Source organism: Esox lucius, chromosome 13 (genome assembly GCF_011004845.1).
Source record: "Esox lucius isolate fEsoLuc1 chromosome 13, fEsoLuc1.pri, whole genome shotgun sequence".
NCBI classification, from domain to species: Eukaryota; Metazoa; Chordata; class Actinopteri; order Esociformes; family Esocidae; genus Esox; species Esox lucius.
The window spans coordinates 31,730,957-31,752,501 of record NC_047581.1 but is presented as its reverse complement, the minus strand read 5'-3'; the positions used below and the strand labels follow the sequence as shown (position 1 = coordinate 31,752,501).

General features: G+C 46.3%; 1 protein-coding gene across 5 annotated transcripts in view; it reads right to left on the bottom strand.

The window, feature by feature from the left end:
* Positions 1-21,545, bottom strand: part of bmpr1ba (bone morphogenetic protein receptor, type IBa) — a 77,812-nt gene that overhangs the window by 17,572 nt on the left and 38,695 nt on the right. Inside the window, exons 1-4 of one of the 5 annotated variants that reach the window (XM_029124822.2) lie at positions 16,602-16,625; positions 16,338-16,450; positions 16,130-16,285; positions 15,637-15,959 (exon numbers count right to left, since the gene is read on the bottom strand). In XM_029124822.2, the coding sequence (XP_028980655.1) occupies positions 15,637-15,724 (88 nt within the window). In that variant the 5' untranslated portion in view covers positions 15,725-15,959; positions 16,130-16,285; positions 16,338-16,450; positions 16,602-16,625. Of the gene's footprint in view, positions 1-6,421; positions 6,492-6,513; positions 6,638-15,636; positions 15,960-16,129; positions 16,451-16,601; positions 16,626-21,545 lie in introns of those variants that run through there. The other 4 variants (XM_029124821.2, XM_020052143.3, XM_013136851.4 and 1 more) reach the window with 4 other exon arrangements.

The window sequence follows — 21,545 nt, the reverse complement described above, 5'->3', positions numbered from 1 at the left end:
CATTGTACAAACTACCAGAGAGAGAGGGGTGTGGGTGGGGGAGGGGGTCAGCATAAAAGGGGGGAGTTGAGCACCCTGAGTATCCTCGGCTCACAGAACAGCGTCCGGCATGCAAACAGGGTGCCGAGGGAGACATCATTAGTTAGCCCAGTCATGTCAAATAGGCCAAACAGAAAGGCTTTTCTTCACCGACTCCACATAAACACAGACCCCCATCACCCCCCATCAAACCCCCCCCCCACACCTCCTGTGTAGAGCTGTGCCTCATTCCAGCAAATCATTCCTCGCTCCTCTTTCCTCTCCCCCTACTCTTGTGTCAACCCTACTATATCCTGTGTGTGGAACAATGTTCTCGGAGCACAGACGAGAGCGGGGACCTGGTGTGAAAGCCCTTAGCTTGATCTTATCTTCACAGAGCTGGGCTGCTCAGCCTACGCCGACTAGAATGTCCTTTGAAAAGCCCACCTCTGGAAGTGCAGCACTGAATCGTGACTAAACAGAGTTGCAGTTACAGAACTGAGACCCAGCCGCAAGAGGCTAACGCTAACACAGGCCGAGAGTGTGATTATACAAGGCAGGGAGTTTAATTGAGGGGGACTGTCTCTTTTGTTGACAGTATTGGGGATTAGGTGGGTCGTCAGTTGAGTTTGTCAGTGTCCCAGCTATATGGAAAAGTGCCCTAAGGGATAAACAAAGTTCTGCATCATTACTCTTCCTTTCCTCCCTCATTCCTCTAAGCGGCAGAGGCCCTCTCTTCTCTTTGACTGTATTTATTTATCTGTCCAGCTCTCCTCTTTTACTTTATTCATCTCTCAGTGTCTTTCTCCCTCCACCTTTTAGTCTGTCTCTCATGCGCTCGGTCCCTTGTTCCTTGTTTGTCCATGCTGGCGGGTGGCTAGTGAAGGATCGCTGCACCCACACAGCTGAGGGTGACTGGAGCCACCGGTAACCTCTGACCTTCCAAACGACCCCCCCCCCCCCATTCCACCCACCTCAAACGCCACAACCACAACCACCCTGACCCCTAACCTCACCCCCCCACCCCTGCCCTCCCGTGTCAGCCCTATTCTGGTCAGGAGCAGGTGAGCGCCAGGTGATTGTCACTCAAGGCTTGTATGTCAACAATCCCACAGAGCAAGAGAGGCCGGGTCAGGACAGAAAGAGGAGAGAGAGAAGAGAGGAAGATAAAGTGGAAGAAGGAGGAGAATGCAGGCAGATGAAAGAGTTGAGGAAAAGAAGGGATACAAATTTAGAAAAAATAGTATAGCTACTCCTGCGACCATTGAAGAACTCTGAAAGCCTTAGCAGCACCCAATCACCCAGATGAATGATCACTGTACCACTATACAACTGACAATCTTTTGACAGGCAAACATTGTTTTTTTCCCCCCAACTTAGTAGCTCTGAATGACAGCAACAAAAGTGCCCAAGAACTTTGTGCTCATTCCAGGGCTGACGAGCCCCTAAGTGTTAACGCTTTAGGGTCAGGATTAAGAGAACCGTTGGAACCCTCAGAACCGTCTGAAAGACCTACAGCTGGTCTCATCATTACACTCCCCTCTGCCATCACATACACACACCAACACAAACAACACACACACATACACAAACACACACACACAAACTACAAATCACACTTCATGCTGAAGCTATAAAAAGAAAACCACAAAACACAACATGTTGTATGTAAGGACAATCAGATGCAGCATGACAGTGCCTTCTAGTAGGTCAGTGGGCTACATCCAGGGGAAGCTGACATGGTGTTGGTTGTTGTAAAAGGGGAGACAGCAGATGTTTTAAGAATAATTTACACCAGATATGATATATCTGCTGCTGTCCGTCACTGCTCAGACAGAAGATATGCAGGTCAGAAATAGAGCTAGCCGATGTATTTATTCTGTGAGCTGCATAACCATTTGGAATTTGGAAGACAGCAAAAACAGATCCAGAACCAGGCTAAATTATGGGAAAAAAGAAACACAAGCATTGTATGAAACAGGCAGCAGATTCTGGAATACTTACTGATGTCACATAATCAAAGGATATAAGACAGGGAACGCTGGTCTAGGATCAGATAAGACTTTTAGATCAAAAAATGAATTGTATTATACAGACAAATATAGGTCTGATCCACTGGCAATGTTGAGATTTACTTTCAGTTGGGATGTTGCCAGACAAGATGAAGGACAAAATGCAGTTGTCTCTAATAGGCTGTGTTATGTAGATCCTAGCATCAGCTACACTCCCACAACTAACCCAGGATCAGCAATCTAGAAGCGATCTCTTCCTACACACAATGCAGTGCTGTGCACACAGCCCCAAAACATCAAACTTAAATATCATTTAATGCCTCCAAAAGGCTCAACTAACTATATTGCAACTATTCAAACAAGACCTTCAAACTAAAAACACAAACACAAAGTTGCCTCACAAACACAGCAGCACACTTTAAAAAAAGATCTAGCCGGCAGCAAAGCTAGTGGATAAGTCCGCTGAATGGCATCACAGGAATGTATGAAGGCCACGGTTCTCCCCAGGCAATTCAGTCCGGACAATAGTGGCATGGAGGACGACATACAGACACTCAGAATAGCCAACGGAACCAGGAATAGAAGCAACCACCCAGGGGGCTTGGTGAAGGTGGCAAAATCCTGTGTCACCCAACCGCACTGCTATCAAGGCAGACACATGGACATGAATACTGACACGCCATCACACACATCACAGACATGAATACTGACACGCCATCACACACATAACAGACATGAATACTGACACGCCATCACACACATCACAGACATGAATACTGACACGCCATCACACACATAACAGACATGAATACTGACACGCCATCACACACATCACAGACATATATACTGACACGCCATCACACACAACACAGACAAACATGAATACTGACACGCCATCACACACAACACAGACAAACATGAATACTGACACGCCATCACACACATAACAGACATGAATACTGACACGCCATCACACACATAACAGACATGAATACTGACACGCCATCACACACAACACAGACAAACATGAATACTGATACATAGACTATAACATTCACAGTGTCAGAGACCAGGTACATAGAGTAAGGAGCTACTCAATGATAACATGTGGTTAAACCGAACTGACACATTGACTACAGAGAAGGTCTCACACACTACAGCTGTCCTAAATTGAGCCCCATTCTACATATATTGCTGTACATTTCGACCAGGACACTCAGAACTGCATCCTAGCTGAAAATAAACTATTCATTCATCCATAGTTCATCTCTCAGATAAACACACACACAGACTATCCGAAAAAAGTCAAGGATAATAAACCATCATAAACTCTAAAATGAAGTGTGACACACGAAGCATCCAGATAGTCTCTCCACCACTACCTCCAATCCACCACTACCTCCAATCCATCACTACCTCCAGTCCACCACTACCTCCAGTCCACCACTACCTCCAATCCACCACTACCTCCAATCCACCACTACCTCCAGTCCACCACTACCTCCAGTCCACCACTACCTCCAGTCCACCACTACCTCCAATCCACCACTACCTCCAATCCACCACTACCTCCAGTCCACCACTACTTCCAATCCACCTTCTACCTCCAGTCCACCACTACCTCCAATCCACCACTACCTCCAGTCCACCACTACCTCCAGTCCACCACTACCTCCAATCCACCACTACCTCCAGTCCACCAATACCTCCAATCCACCACTACCTCCAGTCCACCACTACCTCCAGTCCACCACTACCTCCAGTCCACCACTATCTCCAGTCCACCTCCACCTCCAATGGGGGCAGCTGCTCAGTCTCCTAACCACCCGTTACCCCGAGGTTCAAAACATGTTCATATTCTTCCCGAGACGTTTTAAGGCCCCACTTCAGGAACTGATTCACTGCACTGGAAACATCAAATAAATACTCCAGCTTTAAATAAACGCAAGTATGTCAAGGACAGATGGAGACAAATGAAAGGAACAGGGAATGCATGTCTGCTTTGTTATGTCTTCGTCAACAATATTTTAAATTAAAGGGTGTTTATCATGATGAGATGAGAAAAAGAGAAAAACACATTAGAAGCGAGTAGTCAATCACATACACGTATGAATTAATGTCAAATCCTTAGGGACCAATAAAATCATTCCTGGCCAATACAGACAACCGATATTCATATAGCACATTCGTCTAATGACAATAGCGATATGTTGGTCATTTCTACAGTACCTCCAAATGAGCAAGGGGTACTGTCTGTCTCAGCTGGTAGTTAATGATACTTGCTTTCTTGCTCCCAGACACGTCCGTGACGCTGCTATCCCTGACTGACAGAGCTGCGTCCATAGAGAGACAGTCTGACAATTACTTCAAGCAAATTACATAAATCTTAGCTATTCCCCTTTAACAGCACGTTGGGGTTCCAAGGCCTGGTCAGTTCAAATGGCCCCTTGTTGAAAGTGTTTATTTTGCACTTAACCGAGAGCCGGCCCGTGATGACACAGTACACAGCATCAGAGAACCATGTCGAGCTGGACTTCATCTGTTTCCTATTTAGCAACATTAACATTAAATACAGCAGACAAGCCAACAGGACCAGACAGAACTAGACAGGACTTGACAGGACCAGACAGAACCTGATAGGACCATGCAGACCCAAAGGACCTGAGAGGACCAGAAAGACCCACAGGACCAAAAAACCCACAGGACCAGAATGCACCAGATAGACACACGGGACAAGACAGAACCTGACAGGATCATGAGACTGGACCCGACAGAACCCGACGGGACCAGAACCAGACTTAACCACAGGACCAGATAGAGGACCAGAAACCATGATAAAGACAGGATCATACAGGACCAGAAATATAGGATCCTAGGATAGAATCACATAGGACAAGACATGGACAGACAGGATCAAACAGGACCAGACAGGATCATATAAGACCCGGCAGGATCATATAAGACCAGGCAGGATCATATAAGACCAGGCAGGATCGTACAGGACCAGACAAGATCGTACAGGACCAGGCAGGATCGTACAGGACCAGGCAGGATCGTACAGGACCAGGCAGGATCATATTAGACCAGGTAGGATCATATAAGACCAGACAAGATCATACAGGACCAGACAAGATCGTACAGGACCATGACAAGATCGTACAGGACCAGGCAGGATCGTACAGGAGCAGGCAGGATCGTACAGGACCAGGCAGGATCGTACAGGAGCAGGCAGGATCGTACAGGAGCAGGCAGGATCGTACAGGAGCAGGCAGGATCGTACAGGACCAGGCAGGATCGTACAGGACCAGGCAGGATCATACAGGAGCAGGCAGGATCGTACAGGACCAGACAGGATCATATAAGGCCAGACAGGATCATACATGACCAGAGAGGATCATACATGACCAGACACACCCAGACTTAACCACAGGACCATAAGACCAGAAAGCAAGAGACAACTCAGAATACAACTGCTGATCCTGAGTCAGTTGTGTTGTTTAGATCCTGAATACTAACATGGATGTGGAGACACAAGACACTTGGACATGTTTGTCTGTCAGCCATTCAGCAGACTGATCCAGACGTCCTTACAGTTGGACAGGTGCATACAGGTACTGGCTCCAGGAAGCAGGACTGGTTCACACTATTGAAATGACTCTGTAAAATGTGGCGTGAGGTCTGAGATATCAGCTCCTTTCATTAGCTGCTCTCTGTTTGTTGTGATGTCTTCATAAAAACCCTCTCGCGCCCTTCTTAATGGATGTGGTTTGAAAAGCAATAGCCTTTTTGTCAAACTGCCCTTTTCAAAGCAATGCAATTCAAACCCAAAACCAGGAGCTTTTCTTTCAGGGACAACTCTTGCCCCCTGGGCAGTAGGAATCATAGCTGGCTTGCTCTGTCGGGCACTGTCAGGACAGATGACCTGAGTAATAGCATCTCAATAGAACCTCTACTGAAAGAGAAAGTCTGCTTCCCAAATGACACCCTGTTTCCTTCATAGCACACTACTTTGGGAGTAGGTGCCAGTAGCTACAGGTGTGCGTTTTTGCGTGTGTGTATGAGGGGGGGGGGGGGGGGGGGGGGGGGGGGGGGGGGGGGGGGGTTGGGGGAGTGGACAGTGGAGCGGCAGCCATCAACACACACTTAAACAGCCATTTTCCATCAATTTACAGCCTCCGCTGTTTCCCTACCTATCCATGCAGTGTGAACAATATCTGTGTTCTGTGTGTGTTTGTGTGGGTGAACAGTCTGTGTGCATAAACAGTGTGTACAGTACACACACACACACACACACACACAAAGACGGCAGTGAGAGCCAGTGAGCTAGTGTTTGCAGTTCCTTTCCGAGACACTGTCTCCCCTGATGATTGCTTTCCCATTTACCAACTCACATTTCATGGCTCCATACCCGTGGGCTCCAGTCTACCTCTAGTTTATCTCACTGGACAAACAGTGTGTGTTTTTGCTGCTCCAATGCACCTACTTAAGGTCCACTAGTGGAGGTCATTCCCTCATCTACTGCCAGGATTAGATGCTGACTGCGGCCTGCTGTAATTCACTCAAACATCTGACATTCCTGTTTACTCTGTCAGCTGGTTGACTTGTGTCTGTAGGATAGGAGAAGAGAGGAGGGGATATTTATTAGTTTGCACACAAGGTCCAAACGGATTCTGGCTTCTGCTCTCAACCCAACCACTCTAAATAACTTCCTGATGACATAGCGCTCTCCGCATGTGTGTTTTGCATGTGAACAAAGAAGCTGTAGTAAATATGAACCTTTAACCGAGGATTGTTTGGTTTGTAGAGAACATGTGATTTCCTGAGGTACCTTCAGGTCGAAGAGACGTGTCCCTCTGCTGTGGTAACAAAGACATACAGGAAACACACTATGCGGCTTAATGACGGTGGGCTTTTAAGAGGGTTACAGATTAAAGGTTGCTACTGTGGATTACGGAGGTACTTCCTGGTAAATTGAGACAAGACAGTAAGGACGACGTCAAGTTCGAGTGTGTTCAGAAATTATTCAGACCCCATCACTTTCTCCACAATTGTATGTCACACACTTTAGATAACATTGATACATTTTCTACATTAATCAACACAAGAAACCCTGACAAAATGAGAACACGTTTTTGTAAATTTTTGCAATTGAATGACAATGAAAAACCTAAATATCTCATGTACATAAGTGTTCAGAACCTTTGCGATGACACTAGAAACTTTAGTTCAGATACAGCCTGTATCCTTTAACCGTCCTTGAGACGTGTTTAGGAGTCCACCTGCAGCAAATTCTATTGATAGGACACAATCTCTCTCTATATAAGGTTCCACACATCACAGGGCAAGTCGAAGCAAACACCAATCCATTCATTTGAAGGAATCTGTAAACCTCTGAGACAGAACTAGAACTAAGGCGTAGATCTGGGAAGGGCTACAGAAGTTATTAAAACAGTTTAAAGCATTGAAAGTTCCCAGGGGCACAGCGGACTCCTCCATTGTGAAATGGAAAACTATTTGGAACCACAAAGACTGTTCCTAGAGCAGGCTGTCTGGCCAAAATAAGTGACCTGACACTTAAAGCAGGTCTTCGTGGTAGAGAGAACAGACAGGAGACACCACTGAGCAGAAGGCATACTAAATGCCACCTGAAGATCTCAGAGGATGGGGAAAGACTTGTAGCTGTGATCACGGCTGAATAAAGGGTCTGAATACCTATGTACATCAGATATCCCCTCATGTCCACTATACGAACAGGGCCCACGGCTGAGGGAGGAAGCTCAGATAAAGCACCCCATCACAGAAGGTCAGGGTTGGCACCTGTCCCCTGTCAGTCAGCCTCCTCCCTTAGGCCACAGCTCTCCTCAGTGGTCTTGTCTGATCAGGTCCACACGATCAGTGACCTCATGCCAAAGCGCACACACACGCACGCCCAGACACACGCGCCCAGACACACACACGCCCAGACACACACAGAGAGACCTCCCTGGTTGGATTTCTTAAATTCTAACCAGGTAAAACAAGGAGTATTAGAAAAAAGGAGGGCTGATTGTCATGTGAGGCAGGGAAGAGCTTAGGAAGATCAACTGGTCTTCTGTAACCTAGGCAACGTGTATTATATTTTTATTTTTTCCCAGTCTGTCTGAGACACATTTTAATTTAATGTTTGCAATGTTTACTTACAGATTTGTTACACTATTTTAGTTTTCACGAAATTGTGTTTTTTATATTTCCACTCGCTTTGGTGACGTAAAGAAATGTCTATAAAACCTTATTCAATTAAAATTGACTTAAGAGAAGAGAGAAAGATTCAAGCAAACGGGCGACACGATGAGGGCCCTTCAAGAGACATTTCTCTGGTTGGAGACGAGAGCGCGTCTCACAGGAAGTGTCAGGTCTAAACGGGCGGGTGGCGGAGCCATGGCCGAGGAGCAGAGGAATAATACAAAAAGTGACGGGGGAGGGACGTCTCTTCCCCCGGCCTCAGTACCAGCCCAGCATAATCAATCACATTCGGACTGGGAGTCCCAAAAACTGCCTCGCTCAGGCCGAATGATGCCAGTGTCCCAAAACCCTTCCCAAGGTCTGTTAAATAAGTGTGTCCACATGAATCGGAGACCAACACATTCCCATTAGACACCAACCCTATCTCCCTGTCGGAAAGAGTTGTCATGGTCTGCCACCCCCCATCCTCCCCACCACACATCCTCGCCTCAACGCTCTCTGCTTTGTCCCTCCAACCCGGCCATGCCCTAACTAACACTGACCTGGACGGCTGAGTTACGCCGTTTTCAATATAACAAAGGGCCCCTCATTATCAAGCACGGTTGTTGATGAAGCTGCCCTCTTCTGAATCACCCCCCAGTAAGACTGCTGACTCTGACCAAGGGGCGGGCGTTGATCCTTGATCAGTGCGTAGGGGAGACCCGACCCCGGAGCCTCATCTAGAATGGCTTTCCGTCAGTCAATCAAAGGGGGAGCCAGGAAGTCAGACCCCCCAGCAGATCGCAGCGCGGAGCCTCCGGTGGGCGTTCTGAGAAGCCTTGAGTCCCTCCCACAGACCAGCCCACAGCAGAACACGGGACCTATCGGGAGTCTCGGCACCAGCTGAACCCTGAGACGTGGATGAGGGCCGGTAACCTGAGGAGGGGGGAGGTTTCAGGATGTAACGCCCGTCGATACAAATCCCCGTCCCCCTCAGTTATTAGGGAGACACAGGTGCTCCGGGCACCCCTCCTTTGAGCTGAGCTTTGGGCCGGCCAGCGGAGCTGCACACCTGACCGGCACGGTGTCAGGTTCTCCTGTGGGGAACCCCACACACATCCTGTCAGGAAACTACTGGACCGACAAGCTCTGAGGAGAGCACAGCCCTCACCGTTCCATTCCTCCCCCATTTACATTCTCTGTTGTCATTAAGATTATCTGTCTTTCTACTCCGCCCCCCCCCCTCTCCTTCTCTTATTCTAGCTTTCCCCCCTTCTTTCAGCATCTCTCTACTTCTCTTTTTCAAATAGTTCAATTGCAGGATCCAAATGGCTCCTGTTGACAACAAGACGAGTTAGAGATTACAATTAGCAATTTTCCATAAGGTAAAAGGGGGTTTCGGTTTAAAATGTATGAAAAATATTGCCTCAAAGAATTGGCAAATCCCCTGCTTGACTGGCTTAAATGTAAGTCCTCAAGCGAGAGAGATCCACAACATCCTAACACCAGAATGACAAAACAAACAGCTTCTCAACTAAAATCTGTCATACCCCAAGGAGAAAACACAATTCCAAAAACCAAGCACAGAGCTGGATGATATGGACATCTTGCCAAAATGAGCCACAGCTCATTAATGCGCAGGGTTAGATGGAAAGCAACTGCAGTCCTCTGAACATGAGAACTGACACTGTGGTGCCGTTTCCCAGGACAGTGAAATGTAAACACAAACCTCTCCGTCTCCAAACTCCCACCCCAGGGCTTGTCTTGAGCTGGTGCAAGGTCACAACCTCTGTGCGTAGTAACCTTTTCCCCTCTCTTCCCCGTTGTGATAAATTATACATGCTTCTGGGTCCGTATTCATAAAACAAGTGCGCTGATCTAGTCCCGGTCTGTACTGAGGTTCATACAAAATACAATGCAGTAATTGCTAAACTGATCCTAGATCATCACTCGATGAACAGAAGAGATAACGTGCGAGACATGCCGAGAGGCTAAAATGCTAACAATGACCCCCTTCAAACAGAGGAGACACTTCTCCTTGGTGACCTGAGGAGGTATAGTAACACTGTCTCCCTATCTCTCGCTCACTCCCACCATCTCTCCACATTTCACTGAGCCAAATATTAGTTTTATGACTCGATGAGGTTTACTTGATAAACCGTTCAAATCACATTATTTGACACATGCCTTGTTGACAACAGCTGTCGACTACCAGTAAAGCGCTCACCAACTCATCTACTTACAGGTCGCCTAGCAATTACAGTGTCTGACCAGTAACTGGAAGGAACCCGGCAAAGTAAAATAAAAAACGGGAATTCTGTCCCTAAGCAGGCAGTTAACCCAAACCCTATTCGCTCCTTGGTCACTCATCAAGATACCCCCCAGCGACTGCAACAGAAGTAGTAGATAGGACTGTTGTTTTGCATTCATAAAAATATTATGTTAAGAAAAATAAAAACAGTTTATACATATATCTACAATGGGAGATTATACATGTAGTGACAATAAAATGCAATTTAAGTACCTACAACCACAGACTTAATACGTATTTACAATAACAGACTATGTGCAGCTACAACAACCGACTATTTACACAGCTACAACAACCGACTATTTACACAGCTACAACAACATGCTAAATACGTAGTTATGATAAGACGTAGCTCTAGTAACAGGTTATTCACGTAGTTCCAATAACAAGCTTAATACATTGCTACAATAGCAGAATACACAGTATCTCACAAAACTGAGTACACCCCTCACATTTTTACAAATATTTGATTATATCTTTTCATGTGACAACACTGAAGAAATGACACTTTGCTACAACATAAAGTAGCGAGTGTACAGCTTGTATACCATGGTAAATTTGCTGTCCCCTCAAAATAACTCAACATCCAGCCATTAATGTCTAAACCCGCTGGCAACAAAAGTGAGTACACACTGAAACTGTCCACATTGGGCCCAAAGTGTCAATATTTTGTGTGGCCACCATTATTTTCCAGCACTGCTTTAACCCTCTTGGGCATGGAGTTAACCAGAGCTTCAGAGGTTGCCACTGGAGTCCTCTTCCACTCCTTCATGATGACATCACAGAGCTGGTGGAAGTTAGAGACCTTGCGCTCCTCCACCTTCCGTTTGAGCATGCCCCACAGATGCTGAATGGGGTTTAGGTCTGGAGACATGCTTGGCCAGTCCATCACCTATACTCTCAGCTTCTTTAGCAAGGCAGTGGTCGTCTTGGAGGTGTGTTTGGGGTCGTTATTATGTTGGAATACTGCCCTGTGACCCAGTCTCCGAAGGGAGGGGATCATGCTCTCCTGTATATGTCACAGTACATGTTGGCATTCATGTTTCCCTCAATGAACCGAAGCTTCCCAGTGCCGGCAGCACTCATGCAGCCCCAGACCATGACACTCCCACCACCATGCTTGACTGTAGGCAAGACACACACACCTGGTACAGGTCACCTGGTTGCTGCCACACACGCTTGACACCATCTGAACCAAATAAGTTTTTCTTGGTCACATCAGACCACAGGACATGGTTCCACTAATCCATGTCCTTAGTCTGCTTGTCCTCAACAAACTGTTTGCGGGCTTTCTTGTGCATCATCTTTAGAAGAGGCTTCCTTCTGGGACGACAGCCATGCAGACCAATTTGATGCAGTGTGCGGCGTATGGACTGAGCACTGACAGGATGACCCCCCACCCCTTCAACCTCTGCAGCAATGCTGGCAGCACTCATACGTCTATTTCCCAAAGACAACCTCTGGATATGATGCTGAGCATGTGCACTCAACTTCTTTGGTCGACCATGGCGAGGCCTGTATGGTCTTGGCCAGTGTGCTGCAGCTCAGTTTCAGGGTCTTGGCAATCTTCTTATAGCCTATGCCATCTTTATGTAGAGCAACAATTCTTTTTTTCAGATCCTCAGAGAGTTCTTTGCCATGAGGTGCCATGTTAAAGTACCAGTGACCAGTATGAGGGAGTGTGAGAGCGATAACACCAAATTTAACACACCTGCTCCCCATTCACACCTGAGACCTTGTTACACTAACGAGTCACATGACACCGGGAGGGAAAATAGCTAATTGGGCCCAATTTTACTTTTGTTGCCAGCGGTTTAGACATTAATGGCTGTGTGTTGAGTTATTTTGAGGGGACAGTGAATTTACACTGTTATACAACCTATACACTCACTACTTTACATTGTAGCAAAGCGTCATTTCTTCAGTGTTGTCACATGAAAATATATAATCAAATATTTGCAAAGATGTGAGGGGTGTACTCACTTTTTTGAATTACTGCTACAATAAGGGAGAATCCATATAGCTACAATAACAGACTACATTCGTAGCTACAGTACTTTAACAGACTACATATGTAGCTACAATAACAGACTACATTCATAGCTACAGTACATTAACAGACTCTTAAAGTAGCTATAATAACAGGCTTTACACATAGCTACTAAAAACGCAGCATAATGTACTGTTACCTTTTTACAACATTAGGAATTAATCTACTGGTAACCCACAACGCTCTTCTTCTGAACATAACGCATTTGACATTTGAATAACAATTTTGTCGACACTGATTTACTGGACATAATTAACAAACTGACGGCTACTGTTCAAACTAATAGCTTAATGTGTGGCCTTGACACTTTCCCTGCATAGCATACTGATGACAGATAGAAGCGTGAATAAATAAAAGGGAGAAAGTGCGAGAAAGAGAGAAGATAATGAATAGTCAAGATGAGCAGGAAAATTAAGGAAAAGTGACATCAAAGTGTTTGAGATCCTAGATCATCACTCGATGAGCAGAAAGCAATCCTTTACACATCCACGCTGGCCATCAGAGAAAGAGGAGAAAGGGATGCGTTACACATCCATGCTGGCCATCAGAGAAAGGGATGCGTTACACATCCATGCTGGCCATCAGAGAAAGAGGAGAAAGGGATGCGTTACACATCCATGCTGGCCATCAGAGAAAGGGATGCGTTACACATCCATGCTGGCCATCAGAGAAAGAGGAGAAAGGGATGTGTTACACATCCATGCTGGCCACCAGAGAAAGAGGAGAAAGGGATGCGTTACACATCCACGCAGACCATCAGAGAAAGGGATGCGTTACACATCCATGCTGGCCACCAGAGAAAGAAGAGAAAGGGATGCGTTACACATCCACGCAGGCCATCAAAGAAAGGGATGTGTTACACATCCATGCTGGCCACCAGAGAAAAGGAGAAAGGGATGCGTTACACATCCATGCTGGCCATCAGAGAAAGAGGAGAAAGGGATGCGTTACACATCCATGCTGGTCATCAGAGAAAGAGGAGAAAGGGATGCGTTACACATCCATGCTGGTCATCAGAGAAAGGGATGCGTTACACATCCATGCTGGCCATCAGAGAAAGAGGAGAAAGCGATGCGTTACACATCCATGCTGGCCATCAAAGTAATCATTTTGACGTCTATTTTTGAGCCAGTGAATGATCTGTCTGGTTCTTGGAAGGCCTCCACACTACTAGCATTTGAACACAGGACCTTAGGTGTAGAGTTGAACACATTCAATGTTTCAGGGTTTTGTCCTAAATAAATACTTCAAAGATTATTAAATCAATGTGGCTTCATTTCACTCACCAAAACAAATGTATGCTGATAAGAGTAAAATCAGACTAAAGAAAACTGAAAAGTATAAACTATTGCCAAGGAATAAGTAACTGAATACTGACGAAATACTGACAATTTATTCTCCCGCTTAATGCGAGTTGTCCTCTGTGCATCTTCAACCCAGGATATTCTGTAGGCTATATTGAGGTGTTAAACAGCTCTGACTAGATCACCACACTGTCTTTTCAACGTTACGGGGACAACTATGCCCATTCACACAGCAACCTCCAACAAACTCAAACCAGGAACACACAGTGAATACCAAATATGATACTTCTGTAAATGCATTTGAAACTAGTCTATGAGAAGAACACTATTGAGAAAATGTTTTTGTAGATTGTTTTTATGATTAATTCAGATTGAACACCCCTTATGTGTGGCTACTGTAGAACATGTGATTTTTAGATAATGTGCCTTTATCTGAAACCCTGTGCGGTTGTGTTTGTCTGTGTGTGTGTGTGTGTGTGTGTATGTTTGTATGCGCGCGCGTGTGTGTGTGTGTGTGTGTCTGGGTGTGTTTACTAAATCCCTGTGTGCTCTGGCAGGAGATGGATTTAGTGTTTTTTTAACACGGGGTGTCCAACTGTGTGAAACAGGCACAAGACAGCTGCAGAACACTGACTGGCCCAGACACCCCTCCAACTCCTCATAATCACACCTCAGGTTGGGGGGGTGGTATTCATCAGCGCACACTTTAGATAAACATTTTGCAACAAGGACACTGTGTCATGACAACATAAGTTATTTACTGGACAAATCCAGGTGGGTCCTGGCCCTTCCCAGGTGGTTTGGCAAACACCCAAAAGACCCGCCATCTTTCTGTGTCCGGGACCCCGGTCCCACTCAGGCACCACGAAAACAAACCAACAAACATGGACCGAGAGCACACCAATGGAAGCTATTAGCTAATCTGTTACGGTCACCCACTGGCCTGCAGTGATTATTCCAACACACCAAAACAAATACCACTGGAAGAAGACATTCTTATTCTATATATTCAAAACTCAATAAAAACAACAACTTTGAAATGATAAATAATATATTGCAACAATACCATTATTAGTACAATTGTTATGCAAATCAAAAGGATCACTTTCATTAAAAAAATCGTTAGGATGCCCGAGGGAACAGAAGAAAAACTGACTTCGACACCACCAACACAGCATGAGAGCCCAGTACTTCTACATCAGCAAACCCATCTATTATATTTGGATGATTAAGCAGACACACTAATGAAGAAGTTTGCAGTTAGCCATATCACCCAAATAAATCACCCAAATATATCACCCAAATAAATCACTCAAATAAATCACCCAAATAAATCACCCAAATAAATCACCCAAATAAATCACCCAAATAAATCACCCAAATATATCACCCAAATAAATCACCCAAATATATCACCCAAATATATCACCCAAATATATCACCCAGATAAATCACCCAAATATATCACCCAAATAAATCACCCAAATATATCACCCAAATAAATCACCCAAATATATCACCCAAATAAATCACCCAAAGCACAGTATTTAAATCCAATGCTCAGCATGTAAAAGAGGCAGGTCCCTCAGGACAAGTAAACTTTCTGCTCCAGTCCAACAAGTGTTGAGGAAAGCTGCTCAAGGACTTAGTGTGAAATATGTGTGTGTGTGTGTGTGTGTATGTATGTATATAGAAAGCAAGAGATGGGGAGAGAGGGACTCTCCCTCTAGTGATACTAACCGTAGGTCCAGTAGGTGGGTAGAGACAACAGTCCAAGCAGGAGGAAAAGGCTCCGACGGCAGTGCTCTCCTTCCCACAGCACCTCCATGGTGCGTCTCCACTGCTGCTGAGTTACAGATGAGAGGGAAGTCCCCCAGGCTCCAGCCTCCTCTCAACTCCCGCTCTCTCTCTCTCTCGCTCTCCCCGTCTGAGTGTGTGCGCAGAGGCGGGGGGAATGCGTGCACGTGTGCGCGCCTCCTCCCTCTCCGCGAGTGTGAGAAGCTCCACTCTGCACAACACACACAGTAGTCTCTATTACTAGTCCTGCTCCGCTGACTGGCCAGCTGGGGGAGAGGGACAGAGAGAGGAGGAGCGAGAGAGAGAGAGGGAGAGACAGAGAGAGGAGGAGCGAGAGAGAGAGAGGGAGAGACAGAGAGAGAAAGAGACGTGAGGAGTTATTAAGCAGTTCTCTCAGTGTGTGTAGCAGTGGTTCAACAGGCCAGGGGCTGACCACCTCTTCAGATCTCTCTGTGTAGCAGTGGTTCAACAGGCCAGGGGCTGACCACCTCTTCAGATCTCTCTGTGTAGCAGTGGTTCAACAGGCCAGGGGCTGACCACCTCTTCAGATCTCTCTGTGTAGCAGTGGTTCAACAGGCCAGGGGCTGACCACCTCTTCAGATCTCTCTGTGTAGCAGTGGTTCAACAGGCCAGGGGCTGACCACCTCTTCCCTCCCCGGACACCTTGTGGACGAAACAGCCAAGCGGCAGCTGAAGGCTGTTGGCCCGTCTGAAACCACCGGCCAACGTAACGCTTCCCTCCTCACACTGCCCGGATCTTGGCCAAAGGGGAGAAAGGGTAGGGCGACCGGTTGATTTGAAGAGGGGATTGGGGTATCTTATGGCTCTGTGCTTAACACCAGTTTTGCTAAACAATGATTACTACACTTTCAACCCAGTCATTACTTATTACAACCATGACAACGTACCAACACAAGGGCTGGTTCTCCAATCAACATAAACATGTCACTCTAACCTAATGCGCTCTGGTCATTGCTGAAACTGAGAACACCATGTCAGTCATATGTACCTGTAAAAATAGGTAGCAAAAGAGTACGAAACCAGGTTAACTTAAAACTATTTTAATCATAATGGCATAATATTAAACAAGGCCATGTAAATCATAACAGGCAGTATATTCAATCAGGTTTCTATGAATCATTACACAAGAATATGAAACCAGGTTATGTTAATCATAACAGCTGTATATTAACCCAGGTCATGTAAATCACAACAGAATATTAAACCAGTTCATGTAAATCATGGCAGCAGTATATTAAACCAGGTTTCCGTTATTAGTAACAGCATATTATTAAACAATGAGTGTTCTGGGGTGAAGTGCCCCCATGGGACATATCTAAGATCAGCGTCCACTATCTCTATACTATCTGTAACATTGGGAGACCGAAATGCTAAAACTGACCCACCAGATCAGCTCTGAACACTAGTCCATACAGTAGGCTACACTTTAAGCCCATTAAGAGGTGCTATTACTGAGATTACTTCATTTCTAATAATAAATGAATGGAGTGATATGGTAATAGGCAATTTCCTTTTTTCTCTTGCATGTAAGGCATATACTAAACACACACACACAGACACACAGAGTGTGTGCTCTGGTTGTGTGCGCGCACCTGCATGGACGACGATGTGGTTGAGCGTTCTGTGAAGGATGATACAGTGTTAAACCATTGCCTCAGAGTTCCATTGACCTCACTGGCTGTGACAGAGCAGTCGAGAAGGTTCACATAATTCAAACCACCAAAAGAAAAAGTTGAGACTGAAAAACAAGTTTGGTGAAATGGAACAAACCTGGCAGGGATATACATACCTACAGAATAGAAACTCTTCGAACAGTCTCACAATGAAGTCCATAAAAACACAGGGACAGTTGAAACAGACAGGGACCAAACTCTTTGTAAATACACTCTTACTTCACCACACATATTGACAGCCCATAGAGTGTGGCCTTATACTAACTCTGCTATAACTGTTCTTTACATTTAACCTTTTGTTACTGACAGATTATCAGGAAAAAAAAATTATGACCAGGCGATACTGACTGTGTACGTGACTAATACCATTTTATTTTATTTGGATTTTAAATACTCTCGGTACAAAAAACAACAACAAAAGCAATTAACGGAAGGGGAAGAAAACATCAACACAGGTCTCTGGTGGGCTGAACTACTTTTCAATTCTATTCTTGTCTTTCTTTTTCAGTTCATTTTCCATGACCAGACAGACCCCTCTTCTATTCTCACATCGTTGATCATTAGCAGCCAACAATGAGCAAACTCTTTTTAACTCCGTGATGAAAAGAAAAATCACTGTACAAATAAACAAACCCGCCCTCCCCTACTCTCAGTGCCCATCTCTTCTACTTTAGGTCACTAACCCTACCCCGCCCATACCCATCCCCTACCCCCATGCTCCTCTCTCCTACTTTTGGTCCCCCAAACTCACCCCTCTCCACTCAGAAATTCCCAAACTGTGACGAGATTTCCTACTTCTCAACCCCGTTAGCGCAGCAAAGTGTGTGTGTCATCCCCAGGCCGTGCATGCCTGGGAGTGTGTGTGTCTGTGTGTGTGTCCAGAAAAGGGGGTGCGTAGCCGATTTGTGTTCTCACTTCAGCGGTGTGGTTGTCAGGGACGATTTGCTCGAGTCGCAGGATTACACGTGAGGAGGATGACCTCTTTCCAAAACGCTGGAACATGGGGTGCCCGCGGCCTGGGGCAAGCCCCGCCCCACCCCGCCCTCCCACGCTGTCCCTCTGAAGTCGGGGGGCATCCATCAAGGGCCCAGCATGAGGGCAGACGGGCTGAAAGGGCCCGCAGAGCTGCTGGCGGAGGAGGGGATGGGTAAGTGGGCTTCTGGGGAGGGAAGCTTTTGTCCACGGCTGGTTTAATAAACTCCCCTCCACTCTCTGGGAAGCCGCGCTCTACAATGACCGCTACTGGCTGGCGGCACTGATGGACTTGCCCCTCTTGAGAAAGCTGTCACTTGTGGCTCCCGTTAATATGCTAATGCTATTCAACCTATATTAAGTGTCTCGTGTTGAGATTCAAAAGCCGCTAGTTGAATTTAAATGATTACTGTGTGTCGATGCACAACTTTCTGCGCTGTTTTGCTGTTGTGGAGGTAGGACGTGTGTGACGGTTGTGGAGGTAGGACGTGTGTGACGGTTGTGGAGGTAGGACGTGTGTGACGGTTGTGGAGGTAGGACGTGTGTGACGGTTGTGGAGGTAGGACGTGTGTGACGGTTGTGGAGGTAGGACGTGTGTCACGGTTGTGGAGGTAGGACGTGTGTCAAGGTTGTGGTGGTAGGACGTGTCACGGTTGTGGAGGTAGGACGTGTGTCACGGTTGTGGTGGTAGGACGTGTCACGGTTGTGGAGGTAGGACGTGTGTCACGGTTGTGGAGGTAGGACGTGTGTCACGGTTGTGGAGGTAGGACGTGTGTCACGGTTGTGGAGGTAGGACGTGTGTCACAGTTGTGGAGGTAGGACATGTGTCACGGTTGTGGAGGTAGGACGTGTGTCACGGTTGTGGAGGTAGGACATGTGTCACGGTTGTGAAGGTAGGACGTGTCACGGTTGTGGAGGTAGGACGTGTCACGGTTGTGGAGGTAGGACATGTGTCACGGTTGTGGAGGTAGGACGTGTCACGGTTGTGGAGGTAGGACATGTGTCACGGTTGTGGAGGTAGGACGTGTCACGGTTGTGGAGGTAGGACGTGTCACGGTTGTGGAGGTAGGACGTGTCACGGTTGTGGAGGTAGGACATGTGTCACGGTTGTGGAGGTAGGACGTGTCACGGTTGTGGAGGTAGGATGTGTCACGGTTGTGGAGGTAGGACATGTGTCACGGTTGTGGAGGTAGGATGTGTCACGGTTGTGGAGGTAGGACATGTGTCACGGTTGTGGAGGTAGGACGTGTCACGGTTGTGGAGGTAGGACGTGTGTCACGGTTGTGGAGGTAGGACATGTGTCACAGTTGTGGAGGTAGGACGTGTGTCACGGTTGTGGAGGTAGGACGTGTGTCACGGTTGTGGAGGTAGGACGTGTCACGGTTGTGGAGGTAGGACGTGTCACGGTTGTGGAGGTAGGACATGTGTCACGGTTGTGGAGGTAGGACGTGTCACGGTTGTGGAGGTAGGACGTGTCACGGTTGTGGAGGTAGGACATGTGTCACGGTTGTGGAGGTAGGATGTGTCACGGTTGTGGAGGTAGGACACAGGCGCAGAGACGTGAGTGATGTAATCCATACATTTTAATAAAAATAAACAAAAACAAAGCAGCAACCAGTGATGTTGGGCAGCAAGCACAAAACCAAAATGACCACCCCGGGGGTGGCCAAACATTGAACATAAGTAGGGTCCCCAATTGGAGGCAAGGACCTACACCTGCCTCCAACTGGGGAGACCAAAATGGATAGAGGTGCCGGGATGCACCACCTTCTGTCCGGTCCTGACAATGGCACCAGCCCAGCGCAGAGATGGCTGCGGGCATAGCCAAGACACGGGCATAGCCAAGATGTGTGTAGGAATGTAAAGCAAAGGAAAATTGGACCTTACTAGCTTACGAGTTTTGCTTTTGTAACAGCTTTAAAAGAGATATTGGTTTCACTCAGAATTACGCAGTGAAAATAAAGGTTACAATAAGTATAGTCACAAAATGTCTTAGTTTTTCTTAATACAGTACATATTTTTTAATAAAGCAATCAAGTTTACGCGCTGAGCTTCAATCACTCTCATTCCCAGGGAATTCCCCTATGGAAAGTCTGCCTCCCCATTTGCATTCTCCCTCCCTCTCTCTCTCAATCTCTTACACACATAGCACCTCATTTGTAAAACTAACAAGCTGTTCAGCTTAATCTGCCCAAATCCTCTCTATTCAGCGTCCATTTCCATTGCAATACATTGAGCCTTACTGAATGGCCGGTTCTCTCAGCCAGGGGCAGAACCCACTGTGCTCCCTCTAACAGACACAGAAAGGAGAATCGTCACAAAAAAGGTCCCTCTTCTCTTTCATCTATTGTCATGCTAAAGAACGACGTCCCTAATGGTGCCCTATGTCCTCAACACAATGTACTACGTTTAACCAAGGTCCACAAAGAATAGGCATTAGGGTGCCATTTGGGACAATTGGCGGTTGGGGGTGAGCCCGAATACAATCACCACCCCCTTTTCGGTCAGCTACATTGCGTTGACTGCCTCAGCATCAGGTGGCGAGAACCAGGTGATTTAAAGTTATAAGTGGTCTTGTGTTCTGTGCGTCAAACCTGTGATTCTTAGGAAAGGCTCATTAGTAAAGAACATGGATGTTCCAACGTAAGTGTTGACACTTTTTTGGACCAGTGTTTAAAGGACCCTGCATGGACGCTTGCCTTAGAAGGGGGTCAATTCACGGGTCGGGGGTCAATCCACACAGTGTTTGGCTAAAATATACAGTTACCATGGTATCACTGTCAACTTCCATCAACATTTTGTAACTTGGATTGTCTTTTTCAACTGTCGGTATCTTTTTATTGCATTGCGATATTGAGAACATCCATAACAGTCGTGGATGTGATGAATAGCTAGCCACAGTTGCATCATGTGCTTTAAATCTACAAAAGCAACTGTGGTAGGTTTAAATGGCTAGGTATTGAAATGTTGGATAAATAAAGCTAATCTGAAAACGTGTGATGAAAGGGAAATTTAACATCACCCCAACAATAATTACCGCTGGTTTTCCCCAGGCCATATGTGTTGGTTAGCCCCACCAGGCCTATACAGGTTCTTTCTTAATCTCCAGAATATTCCGCCAGTATTACCACAGTTCCTCGTGTTACATTCTACATGGCTACTGTGTTTGGGACTTCCTCAGTGGTA